The sequence below is a fragment of the Hemicordylus capensis genome, chromosome 1, assembly GCF_027244095.1.
Source record: "Hemicordylus capensis ecotype Gifberg chromosome 1, rHemCap1.1.pri, whole genome shotgun sequence".
NCBI lineage: Eukaryota > Metazoa > Chordata > Lepidosauria > Squamata > Cordylidae > Hemicordylus > Hemicordylus capensis.
The window spans coordinates 32,959,827-32,973,742 of NC_069657.1; the positions used below are offsets into that span (position 1 = coordinate 32,959,827).

General features: G+C 43.4%; 1 protein-coding gene across 7 annotated transcripts in view; it reads right to left on the bottom strand.

The window, feature by feature from the left end:
- UNC79 (unc-79 homolog, NALCN channel complex subunit) overlaps positions 1–13,916 on the bottom strand; it is a 204,072-nt gene that overhangs the window by 68,835 nt on the left and 121,321 nt on the right. For all 7 annotated transcript variants that reach the window (XM_053245847.1, XM_053245854.1, XM_053245821.1 and 4 more), the window contains 3 exons: positions 10,293–11,540; positions 7,125–7,232; positions 2,238–2,354 (listed from right to left, as the gene is read on the bottom strand). In XM_053245847.1, coding sequence (XP_053101822.1) covers positions 2,238–2,354; positions 7,125–7,232; positions 10,293–11,540 — 1,473 coding nt within the window. The remainder of the gene's footprint in view (positions 1–2,237; positions 2,355–7,124; positions 7,233–10,292; positions 11,541–13,916) is intronic.

Below are 13,916 nucleotides of genomic sequence, written 5' to 3' on the forward strand. Positions count from 1 at the left end.
ATCAGGAGGCTTCACCTAATTTTGCAACAGATCCAGCTGGGTTTAAAATTGTGTGTGCTATGTGTGTTCCTTCCTATTTTGCTAGGCTACACTAGGAATGCACAGAGGCCTTTAGCCCTGGCATGCTCCAGTGAGATCACTCAAGTGCCCCAGGGTCAAGTGAGATATGTACCACCATGGGGAAGGTATCCCCATGTACTAAATAGCTACAGTGCATTTGGTGCCAGAAAACCTGGAAGAAATAACCTGGAAGAAATAATAAGAGTGGTAGAAAAAACTAGGAGAGCTGAAAAATTGGATGTACAGCAAAATAGGTTTGGAAATGTAGCACATGCCAATGACATCATCAGCATGCAACAGGGCCTTGAAAAAAATAAGGTACCTCTAGAATAACAACCCAAATATTGAGCAGACATCTAAAAAAAAATAAAAAAATCCAGGAAATCTAAATAATTTGAAAATTGCAATTGCCAAGGTTGCCCATGCAAAGCAGCAGGGAAATGATTTGATCATAAAGCCAGAGGTTGCCAGTTCGAATCTCCACTGGTAGGTTTCCCAGACTATGGGAAACATGTATATCGGGCAGCAGCAATATAGGAAGATACTGAAAGGCATCATAACATACTGTGTGGGAGATGGCAATGGTAAATCCCTCCTGTATTCTACCAAAGAAAACCACAGGGCTCTGTGGTCACTAGGAATTGAAACCGACCCAACAGCACACTTTACCTTTACTTTAAAGTTGCCCATATCTAAGGATGGGTTATGCAAAACAATGCAGAACTTAAAACTATGGATGGCCAAGAAGATCAGTAAATCAAAATGATTCTGAATTAAGCATATATTTCTGAGTCTCATGTATCAACTAATCTGATGAAAGAAACATTTCCCTTGCTTTCCATCTCTGAAATTCTCCTGGTGCTTCCTGCTTCAGTGCTGAAGTCCCAGAATGCATAATTTTGGAAGATAACTGTGATGAAACATCTGGTGTCTGTAATGTGCCAAAATCTATCATTCTGTAGAATCATCAGTGAAGTGGGTCATACAGAAGAATTTTACGTAAGAAAGAGAGAGGGAGGGGAAATTAACACACAAAGCCAAATTTTTAATAATTGGCTAGCTGGTTAGTAGAGACATACTACATTTATTGATTTTTTAAATTGTAAAACAATGTGTTCTAATATCTTTTCATTTCATTTGTAATGTGTACAAGACAAAGACAAGGACAAAGGACTTAATAAAAAATGTGTACAACACCTTCATGAGACGGCAGACCGCTCAGCCCCATACATGGTCTACCTAAAATTCCTCCAGGTAGGTTGCAACTCCTTGCTGTGAGGGAGTGGGGGTGGGGAGTAAACTAAGCAGTTAAAGGTAAGGAAGAAGCTTAATCAGATGGGAAGGAGGGGTGAAAGTAACCTCTTCCTCTCCTGTCCCATGGGAGTAATTACAGCTGTCTCTGGAAAAATAAAATCCTTGACACATATTAGCTGAGTTGTAACTTTTTGTTTCCAAGGGCCAAATAAGATGTAAGATAAGAGATCCATAGATAGGATCTCTTGCAGTTTAAAAAAAATATTGAACAGTGGCTGCAGATGGGATGGGGGGTGGTTAATTTGGATTAGGAACAGGCACCAGGAAAGAGGGATTTAACATTTTCTCCATGCCATTTTCCTGATAAAGATCCCTACTCTGGAGGCTGCAATTTGTCCTGTGGGGTAAGCATATAGATACTGATATGATACCAAAACGTCCCCTAACCCACAACCACAATTTTCATTGAAGACATTACAATGGGGGAAAGGATTAAAAGTCCCCCCTCATCTGAATTAGTCCCCCCACCAAAAGATCCTATCTGAATATCTCTATCGGGTCTAGCTGCTTCCTCGGGCATTAAGAAAGACAGCTATAAAGTTATGTGGAAGCAGATATAGGCCCCCAGTTTATAGAGTCATACCTCTGCTGAACTACAACAGCATGAATGTCATCAGTCTAAATGACATAGCACAGAGACTCCTGTGGTATTCCAGTGTTACGTAAATGATATGCACAAACTAGCCATTCAAAAAATTAAAATGGTTGCCCTACAAAAATTATCTTTTCATTGTTGACTTGGTATGAAGCCACTCTTCATTTTTCCAGTGAAATATTTTTGTGATACCAAATCAACACAGTGACCAGCCATTGATCAGTCTATGTCTAATCAATGAAGAGGGGTGGGGGAAACATATATTTACCAGTGTCCCATGTGTTGATATTATGGGGAGCACTAGATTGGTGTTCTAGCTGCCTCTTCATTAGCTGGTTCATGGTCAATGCTCCCAGGGAACCCCTTTTCATCTGTCGAAATTGAGCTGCAGGTCAGGAATGAAAGAGGAAGCTTCAGACAATCATGTTATTTTAAATATTATCATAACCACACACCATCATTTTTCCATACTGAGAACTACCTGCTTGCCCACAACTTTTTAATCAAGATAATTTGCTCTATGCAAGAGGATGGTCTGAAGGTCAGTAATCTGTGCTTTCCAAATCCAAGTCCTTAAGTTCAGCCCATGGTCTTCCCAGTTGAAGAATCTCAGTTACAGGGCTGGAGAAACCTTTGCCACCCTACCAGAAAGCTGCTGCCAGTGAGGGTTGAGAGGACTGGACTATGTGATCTGAGGAAGTATAAAGGTAGATCTTTATATAGTCAAACTGCAAGGGAAATTCTACCTCAGTCTACAAGAGAGTCACTGTAATGAAGTGGTTAGAGTGTTGGTCCAGGACCAGGGGGATCTGGGTTCAAATTACCACACAGCTATGTGCCATTAATTATCTCTTAGCCTAACATAAGAAGAGCAAGTAACTCAAGGTCTTTGAGGGTCTAAGGCAAGATGGCAAATGCTACCTTGCCACACACACCCTTGCAGGCTTTAAAGGGGGCACAGGGTGAATAAAAGAGATTACTGGCACTCTCCTCCTCATCCTGCATCCCTTTCAAAGTCTGAAAGGGTCAGATCTGACCTCTGTAGACTTTGAAAGGGGTACAGAGTGAGAAGAAGGAGCTGCTGACTGCTTCCTCCCTGTCCACTGCTACAATAGTAGCAATCTCCACTCTGTGCAACCCTCAGGGACATGTTTTAAGTGGCACAGAGTGCTTCCAGGGGAAGGAGAGGTAATCAAAATTTGCCCCCTCCTCGCTGCACAAGTGCCGGTCCTGCATTAGTCAAAACCACCACCACCACCAGCACTACCAGCACTTCTCATGTAGCACCCGCACTTCATTCGTCCGGATGTTAGTCAACAAGTTAATAATTCCCCCTTTTCAAAATGCTGGTGAGACCATCAAATTAATAAAGAAAAGACAAATCAAAGTTCTTGTGAAGACCGTCTAGACTCTTGTTAAATGTTTAAAAAAACCTCAAATACTAAAAAAAAAGAGTTCAAACACTCTTCAAGTTCGAATTCAGATACCCAAGTTCAAATTTAATATTCTTCAGAGGAGGTTATTAAAAACCGCTTCATTTCACCTCTACTGCAGTTGAAACCACCATGCATGGATACAAAGTTTTCTCTACACTTTAAAGGATTTGGCCCCTGGATGAATGAATGCATCTCAGCCAAGTGTGTATATTAGTTTCATATCTTTAACCGCATCTTTTGGTGAATGTCACATGGAAACCATTTCAGATGTGTTCCAATGCAAAGTGTTGCCCTCTGCTGCACAGAAGACAGATCTCTTCTTTTAATACCCCAGAGCACTTTTTAAATGCTAATTTTATCCATTGACAACACAGCAGTACAGCCTGATTAAATGCTGGAACTGATACAAATTCTGATTCTATTTGATGGAGGTTTCTCGTCTTTTCCTTTTAAAAAATATGGTTCTGCAGTAGCTTTTCACATCAAATTGGGAGTGGGGATAACATAACATAATTTCCATCCTCTCCAGTGTAATAGTTTAAAATAAAAGCCTTATCAAGCTTATCAGACACAGAATTTCCCAATGAAAGAACAGCAATTAAAATTTCAGAGCAGACAATCTTGCTTGGGGTGTAGACTGTCAAAAACATAGGAAATTGGCTCTTCTTAACTTCCTTGTTGGCTTTTATAATGGAAATTAAATCCTCTCTCAGGCACATTCCTCCTTATCAGAGCACTGGTTTTGGTTTTGAGAGTTATCTGATTTCTCAAGGACAACTCTGATTTTAAACATTTGATTTTTGCAGGGTATATTGAAATAGGAGTCATTCATATTGAAAGGAGTCATTAGTACTGAAGGCCCAGCCCAGGTGGTAAAAACACTATGCAGATTGCTGGTTAAATGACTTTTCCCTGAGAGGAGATATATATTAAAAATTTACATAATTGACAACCATACAAAAGATGTATGCATGATATACTAATGCCCAAAGGCCTCCTAAATTATTACGGTCAAAATTCAGATGAATGCCCAGCACACACTATGACAGAGGGGCAATTTTCACCACTCTCCTCTTCCCTCTGAAGCCCATTCTGAGATTCCTGAAAATATGTCTCTGAGGGCCGCACGACCCTCAGGGACATATTATAGAGGCTTCAAGACATATTGTGGGGCTTCAGAGGGAAGGAGAGATCTATGAAAATCGCCACTCCTCTAGTATGCACTGTGTGTTCACTGCACCAGTGCTTTGCTAATCTGGATGATGGTCAACAACTTTAAATTCATTTACTCTAACCCAGGGGTTCCCATCCTGTGGTACTCCAGATGTTGCTATACTACAACTCCCATAATCCCCAGCAACAACTTATTGTGGCTAGGGAGGATGGGCATTGTCGTTCAGCAACATCTGGAGTACCACAGGTTGGGAACCCCTATCTAACCAATAAAAAACAGCTAAGTAAGAAAGTTAAATACGGTCGTGCCTCGCCAACCACGAGAGTTCCGTTCATGGGCAAACTCGCAGTAGACAAGCAATAGGAAAGCATTGGAATCAGGAGGTTAGGGGAATCGAAGTTGTGGAAGGGCCAGAAAACAAGGTAAAAAACAGAAAGAATTGCCCCCTGACCCCCCGAAATGACCCCCTGACCCCTGGAAATTACCCACCCCAAACTCCAAAAAATTGCCCCTGAACTCCTGGAAATCACCCCCTGGCCCCTGAAATTACTCCCCAACCACCCAATCCTTTAAATCGCCAAACCACTGATACTCAGGTCGCAGTTGGCAAGAGCAGTGACAATTTCCCAGTCGAATACTCAAATCTGCAATTGGGAAACCCGCGGTTGGAGAGGGACAACTGTACACACAAAAGCTAATCAATTAAAAATGCACATCTGAAACAATATCCAAATAAGGATTAGATAAAAACCTTCAGTGTTTTATCTATCCTTTAACAGCCTTAAAAAGAAGAGACACACACAAAAAGATTATTCTCATTCCATTTTTTTATTACTGTACTATATAATTAAACTTCACTTTCCCACAAATTGATCTTGACATAATCCTTCGAATGTCTTTTTATAAGAAGTTCATGTTGACATAAGGGCAACATTCCAAACCCTTTCAAGCCAGTTATTAATAGCTGGAGTTGACCGCTTCCCTGAGAATATTTTATACTCACATTCTTTTACTCCATCAATGATTTTTTTTTTAAATCAACTGTGATTCTGATTCTACTGCAATGCTATTTTTGATGGCTATATATGGCCCTGAAAACTTGGATAATTTTATCTTTTCTGCTCCTGGGCATCCAGTTCTTGCTGGTGTGAACTAGGGTCAAGTCAGGTACTGTGGTCTTGAATATGGTCATCATGGACAGCTGGATGCATACAAACTGATCCAGGAAGCTTAGAGTCAAACAACACAGGAAGTGCATGCTTACCATTTCCTTGCTTGATTAAAAAAAAAAAAGCTAGCATCCAGAACACCCCACTCCCCCAACAATGGACCATCAAAGGGCAAAGGGAAGGGACTTGAACCCTAGCCTCTGCTAGGGATCAGGAACATTCCCTTTGTGGTTCCTATTTGTCAAGCAAAAAATAACTCTCACTGGTGCCAATAGGGGCTTTATTCTCTTGAAAAATAGCAACCATGGGGAGGCCCAATCTGGCCTGGGACTGTAGCAGGAGGTAAGGTTAAAGCACCTTTGCCATGAATACAATCCAGCTGCTATTTATTGTAAAGAAAACTAAGCATAAAAGCACTCAGCATACACTTCCAATAACCTGCACTTTGACAATTAGAAAAGGGCTCATGGATAAAGTATATCTAGGGACTGATTCATATTGTAATGGTGGCTGGCCAATACTGCCTTAGATTACTGGTTAATAGTCCAGAATGCTTGGCTGATGGAACCTAATGGGTTGGTTCTTTTACTTCTAGTAAAGGTAGGGGGCAGGTGTAGGGGTTTGTGTGTGAGAGAGAGGGGAGAAGGGAGGGAGGGAGAATATATCAGTAATCTGGAAGAAGAAAAATAATCTGGAAGAAGAAATCTTGTGAGTGGACTGAAGTCAGTTGGAGCAAAATTAGCCTCTAGTGCTCTCTAGATCCAAAGGAAATCAAACCCAGGAAACACCACCCCTGGAACATCTCATTGCTTGAGGAAATGGGGAGCACAGACAATATATTAGAAGATCAATGCAAGTGTCATTTCCTTGAGGATGGGTCCAATTACACAGAGGTAAGGTGTGCAGGAAAATAATGTGGATACTCCCCATGGCAGCATTCTCTTCTTGGCCCTTGATGCTGACATGAGCAAAGGAAAGACCCAAGAGGGGCTGCCCTTGGATGTGCCTGTGGCATCTGTCCATCTGGATCTGACCTAGAGATTCTCCAAGTTGGGTCACCAGATGATGTTGGACTATAACACCCATCATCAAAGGCCATTGTGGCTGGGGATGATGGGAGTTGCAGTCCAACAGCATCTGGGGACCCAACTTTGAGAATCCCTGCCTTATGCTAAAGCCATGTTGCATTCCTACATACTTTGCTATAAGAGACTGCTGGCAACACGCTGGAGCTCATGGAGCGGATTAGTCTGACTGCACACAATGCACATAAACTTTCAGTCGAGTGCAAATTAATGGAGGACGGTAATGCACCAGATGGCAAAACCGAAGTGCAACAGCTGAGTTCCCCTCCTCAATGTCAGGGTGAGACTTACTTGATATGGAAGAGTGGCTACTTGTCTCTGGTACACCTGCTTCAAGTGTTGGAGCAGAAGATGATTCTCTTGGCATTTCAAGAGTTGAAAGTACTTTAGTCGAAGCATCTGCAAAGAGAAATAACGCTTCAACTCAAGACTCTCTCTTTACTTCAGAAATCAGGGAACAATGCTTCATCAATCTCCCTTTCTCTAATATTCCCACTTTTTGTCCACAGCATGCCAGTTGGCCACCTGGCACCATAAGTGGTAGTTTTATGAGAAATGAGAAATTATGCAAGCTCACAGGAGAAGACATTTTTCCAAATCACTCTGAAACTGGATTTGTACATAAGACTGCTGGAGAACCTTCTGGAGTGTATCTTTTCTCTCTCTCTGCCATATACATTAATGTTTGCCATTTGTTTCTACGAGAACAAGAAAAACACTACACTGAGAGACACCATTGCGTTGTGCACAAAAACTACCTTCCACCCCTTTACTAACAGGGATCTATCCCAAAAAGGGGTACAATGCACACTAAACCTCCTCCGGGATCCCTGAAATATACAAGCCCTTTCTCCACATGTGCATCATGTCAGTAGGGGTCGGTGAGGGCAGCACCAGGGGGGTCGCAAGAGGCACCTTTAAAAACAGTGCTCATCATTGTTACAGCAGCATCTGCAAGCCGCCCCAAGCAGTGGCACTCCACCTGGGATCCCGTGCAGGGCGGCAGCACCCCGGCTGGCATCCCTGTGGGGCAGCAGCATGGCCCTGGCCTCTGTGTGTGCACCTCCGCACACGCACAGAGGCCAAGGCCACGGCGTCACCCGGCATGGGATCCCAGACGGCGCTCCACTGCTTGAGGCACCTTGCAGGTGCTGTCGTAATGTTAGTTGAAAGGTTGTGCCATTGAGTCGGTGTCAACTCCTGGTGAGCACAAAGCCATGTGTTTTTCTTGCTAGGATACAGTAGAGGTTTACCATTGCCATCTCCCGTATAGTATGAGATGATGCCTTTCAGCACCTTTCTATATCACTGCTGCCCAATGTAGGAGTTTCCCATATTCTGGGAAACACACCAGCGGGAATTCGAACCAACAGCCTCCTGCTCTCTAGGCAGGTTGCTTCCCCGCTGTGCCATTAGGTGGCTCGTGTAATGTTGCTAAGCATCTGTTAATTTGTTTTTAAAGGCATCTCCCCATCCCCCCAGGGTTGCCATATTCTGGCTTTCCAAATCTGGGTGCCTAACTTGCATATTATGTAAATTGGCTGGAAAACAATTTCTGAACAGAATAGTGACTGCACGTTTTGCTCCGTAACTCCGCTTCTACAAGGACTAGAGCTTAGCTTTAATAAGAAAAAAGAAAGCTGAAATCTTGGAGAATCTGGGTGGGCTAAGCGAGCTGGGTGAGATGCTTAAAATCTGGGTGTAACCCAGAATTTTGTTGGACATGGCAACTCTACCCTGCCCCCGGCACTGCCTTCACCAGTCGCTACTGCATCATGTGTCATAATGCTGAGCATTTTGCATCTATCTATATATCCGTGGTGGCCCATCTGGGTGGGGCAGAGATTGTGTAAAATAAACTACAGGTGTGGCTCATTCCCACTCTTCTCATCTTGCCCTGGCTGCCTCGCTATCCCTTATCTCGCCACCACATTCACCTCAGGTGCATGGGCTAGACATTCACCAGGTTGGGTAATCACCTGAATGACCAGCCCATAGCCTGAGATCAATGTGGTGGCAAGGTGAAGATGAATGAAGCAGTCAGGGTGGAATGAGAAGAGTGGGAATGAGCCGCACTTACGCCTCATTTTCTGCCCCCTGCCCCACCTGGATGTGCCGCCATTGCTATCTATCAATCAAGTTAGTTCCCACTATTCTATCATATCCTACGTTTTGTCACTCTCTAAGCCCTGTGTAGCTGAATGTGTGGTGAAGTTCATTAGTGAAAGCTAGTGATGGATGAACTTTCCTCAACTCACCCCAAATAAAGCCTTCCTCAAAAATATTAGGGGAAAACATGCTCAAGTTTTCTTCAGCATTCTCGAGGAAAGCTCAAAAATACAAAAAGATGAAGCATGTGCCCCCTCCCCTGCTGCCCTGCTTTGAGAAGGGGGAGGAGAGACATGGCAACAGGGAGGGCTCACCAGAGACAAGAGAGGCCCAGCCAACCTCTCTTTAACTTGGAATGATGCTACAGAGCATGCTCAAGATCATCATTTCCTGCTGCAGAGGCGGAATTTGTTCTTTCCTCTGGCTCCCATATTGAACTGGGTGGCAGGGAAAACTCCAATTCCATGCTCCCCAGCAAGAAATGACACTCCTGATTCTAGTTCCAGTTAAGGAGAACTGGAAAGGCTTCTGTTGTCCCTAGCAAGCTCCCCTTGCTGCCTGCCAGTTACCTCTCCCTCTTCTTATAGGCAAGGTTGTTGTTGTTTTTTTCTTCCCATGGGAACTGGTAAGGAGGGCTGGCTAGCACCAAGAGCAAAACCCATTTTGAGCCAGGCCCAGAGCCTCTTCTCACGATTACGGAGAAGGGCTCATGGGCAGGCTGCAGGGAAGGTGAGTTATACTTCCCTTCCCTTCAGACTATCCTGCTTGTGTTGCTGGGCGCGTTCCCTGCGCACCCTGATTACCCACATGGCCAGGCAGCGGGGAGGGTTGGGGGCCGGGATGTGTCATCCCAGCCCCTGGAACTACCAGGATGCACCGTGTGAGTGCATGGTGAATCACGGGGATCTCCCCTCCCCTCCCCCAGGTTCCCCACAGTGTGGTAACAGCGGCTGCAAGCAACCATGGCTGCCACACAATCAAAAAATGAGGTTAAGGGAGCACTCACAACCTCATTTTAAAGGGTGGTTGTTTAGGTGGGTTTGCCGCCATGTTGCCACCGAGATCGGGCTTGATCCCGGCGGTTCACATATGCATGCCAAACCAGGCTGGGCTCCTTTAGCTCAGTTTTGTACGCACATGTGGACAGCCTCCCAGATTCACAGGGATCCTGGCTTGGTCCAGAATAGTGTGAGGCTTTTCAAAATGGATAGGTTTGTATTTCAAACTCTTCCAGTTCTAAATTTATCCCCAGTCACAAGTCAAAGCTGGGAAGAATGATGCAAAAACTTCCCTCTTTTCTTCAAATCCAAAATATAGCTTTCAGGTGGGTAATGCGCAGGTTCTGCTCACCTGTCTCTTTTTGCTCTCCCAGTTTGTCTAAGATGTTGAAGGTTATATCAAGGTATTCTCTCTGGATGGCGCTTACAGCAATCTTCCTCTGCTTCCTCTGCCTAGGAACAATCTGGATCTTGAATTCTGACTCTTCAGCTTCTTCCTCCTGCTTTTGTTCCGCACCTTGTTCCGTATCAGATTCTGCACCGGCATCAGGTTTATCATTTTCAGATTGGTTCTCAAAATCCTCAGGGACCTTAATGAGAACCGTTTTCCCACTTGTACTGGGAAAGGGTCCAAGAGGCTTTATTTCTTCTATGCATAACTCAAAGCTATCATCTATTGACATCTCCGGAAGAGCAAATGACTTCTGCAGCAGATCTCGTTTTTGCTTCAGCGTCAGTGGACTGCCAAAAGAAATCTCCTGAACTTCTGCGGGCTTCACTAACTCACCAACATCCTTTCGATCTTCAGCAGACACCAAGGCGGTTTCTTCTTGTGCAAATGATACAATATGGCTTGCTTCAGAAGATGTTGCGTCTTTGGAGCAATCTTCAATGCTGAATTGCACAAGAGGGGCTATGCTGAGGCTGAGCACAGAGACAGTGGTAGGGCTTGCAGGAGATAGGGGAGCAGTCTTGCCAGAAACGACACCAGCATTCAGTTGGCTTGTGTCTTGAGTTTCTTCTTCATCACTTTCCACTATCCTGAGAGGAGGGAGTGGCTCAAAAACAAGTGAGTCACTGTCAGAATTGGAAACAACTGATTGCTTTTCAGGCCCTGAGGTTGAATCAGAGGACAGGTCTATAAGATCCAAGTCCTCTTTGGGAGGAGGAGATTTTGCTGGGGAATCCACTTTCACCTCATATGGCTCATATGGCTCCATGCAGTTTAGCCTGACTTCTGGTATGACAGGTTTTCGCCTTGTTGGGATTTTTTGTGGGATGGTAGGGGGATCTTCCTTTTCCCCTGTGTCTGCATCTTCTGTCTTTGTAGAGGAATTTTGTCTCGGCCGTCCATAATCGTTCTGCCTCGATGCAGAGTAAGTGGAAATGGCGGGTGGCTTCTCTAAGTCGCAGCGGTCTATGCACGACTTCCGCCGGTGTTCATCTAATGTAAACAATAGGGAGTCTGTATTTCCTATGTCAAGAGATTTTTGTTTCAGAGAGCGCAGTTTCTTCTTCTGAAAGCTTTCTTCTCTCACACAATGCAGGATGCTGTCTTGCAACACACCAGTTTCTCTGTATTCAGCCAGTTCTATTTCACCTGATAGAAAGAGAAAAAGCAAGTACTATTTCACTCAGAGCAGCTTCTCCCCACCTTTTGCAATAATCTCTGGGACAACCTGAAGGGACCATATAACACTGATTTTAAAAGAAATGCACTGGCTACCAATATGTTTGCAACTGGAATACAAAGTGCTAGTCATTACCTATAAAGCCCTGAATGGCTTAGGTCCAGGGTACTTAAGAGTATTTCATCTCCAATGCTTTTAAATACCTACATGAAACCATTGGGAGAGATCATCAGGAAATTTGGTGCAAGGTGCTATCAGTACGCTGTTAACACCCAAATCTATTTCTCCATGTCGGCTTCATCAAGTAATGGCATAACCTCCCTAAATGCCTGCCTGGAGGAGGTAATGGGCTGGATGTGGGATAACAAACTGAAGCTGAATTCAAACAAGGTGGAGGTGCTCAATGTAGCAAGCTGCAGTTCAGGAGATGGGATAGATCTATCGGTTCTAGATGGGGTTACATTCCTACAGCAGGAACAGGTTCACAGTTTGGGAGTACTTCTGGACCCAACTCTTTCTCTGATATCTCAGGTGGAGGCGGTAACCAGGAGTGTTTTTATCACCTTTGGCTGATACGCCAGCTACACCCTTTCCTGGAAGAGCATGACCTTAAGACAGTGGTGCACACGCTGGTAACCTACCTCTCTCTCTCTCTCTCTCTCTCTCTCTCTATATATATATATATATATATATAGTGTGCGTATACACACACACACACACACACACACATATACATATACACACATATCAGGTGGCATAGAAATATGATTAAATTGATGGATAAATAAATAAATAAATAATCATTTCTGCATTGTTACTATTAAGCACTACTGACATATCTGACTAAAAAACTTCCTTTGAATTAAGTTACACTTAAGGAACATGAATAGTTCCATACTAGCTCACAACTGGCCTAAGATGAGACTCTTCAGGGCTAATTTCATGCTATATGAAATTACTATAAAAAAAAAAAAGAGTATGTTGGCAACTGGACTGAAGGCTTACTGAGTCTAGCTCACCACTTCTATGGGTTTTTTCTTTATTATATTTATATCTTATATGTTATTATTTATATTAATAACAAGGTGGCATACAAAGGGTTTCTAGGCAGTCTCCCATCCAGGTACTGACCAGCCTTAGACCTGCTTAGTTTCAACAAATCTGCTATATCATGATTGCTATATCATGCTATATCATGTATATATATTGCTGTATCATGAACACAGGAAGCTGCCTAATACCGAGTCAGACCACTGGTCCATCTAGCTCAGTATTGTCTACACAGACTGGCAGCGGCTTCTCCAAGGTTGCAGGCAGGAATCTCTCTCAGCCCTATCTTGGAGATGCTGCCAGGGAGGAAACTTGGAACCTTCTGCTCTTCCCAGAGCAGCCCCATCCCCTGAGGGGAATATCTTACAGTGCATTCATATGCAAACCAGGGCAGATCCTGCTTAGCAAAGGGGACAATTCATGCTTGCCACAAGACCAGCTCTCTTGTCTTCATCTGTCTTCACACCAGGCACTGAGATCTGTTTACGGAATTCATGTCACAAGGTCACATTAATGCCATTTTCTTCATAAGAAAATATATCAAAAAATTCAAGACACCATATTCATACAACTAGGTATTGAAGCGGGAGTGGGAATCAGCTATATGCTTTTGGCAGAACCTCAGGCAACTAGTCAACTAAATCCAGGGCGCAGATTTAGATGCAGATTCCCATTTCCATCAAAAAATTGGTATATGTCATCTCTGACAGCTTTTAAAAAGTCTTTAAAGACGCACCTGTTCACTCAGGCTTTTAAATTAATATTGTTTTAATGGGTTTTAATGTTATAACCTGATTTTCAGGGTTTTTACGTTGTTCTGACTGTTCTGTTTTATGATGTTTTAATTGTCAATTATTGTTGTTTTACACTGTTTTATCATTTTTGTTTTAATCGTTAACTGATTTTAATGGTTTTGTTTTAATGTAAACCACCCTGAGCCTTTCTGGAAGGGCGGTATAAAAACGGAATAAATAAATAAATAAATAAATAAATAAGTGAGTGAGTGCGATTCAGCAGTGTTCAGATGAGCATTACGATGTGATCTGGGTGCATATCAAAATCTCAGCTGGCATCATGTACAGAATTTTGGCCGACATCCAGAGCAACAGAGTGCTTGCATGAGGATTCTGGCCTAGCACAAAGCTGATGCACTAGCTAGTTCTGCTAAGCATGGCATTTGCACTCCATACTAGTGGTGTGCTATTGCATGCATGTTTGCAGTTCTGCAATAATCATGCAACTGCAATATGCCTCATTTGTTTTAATGGGCACTTTTGCATAAGAGTGTTATAGCG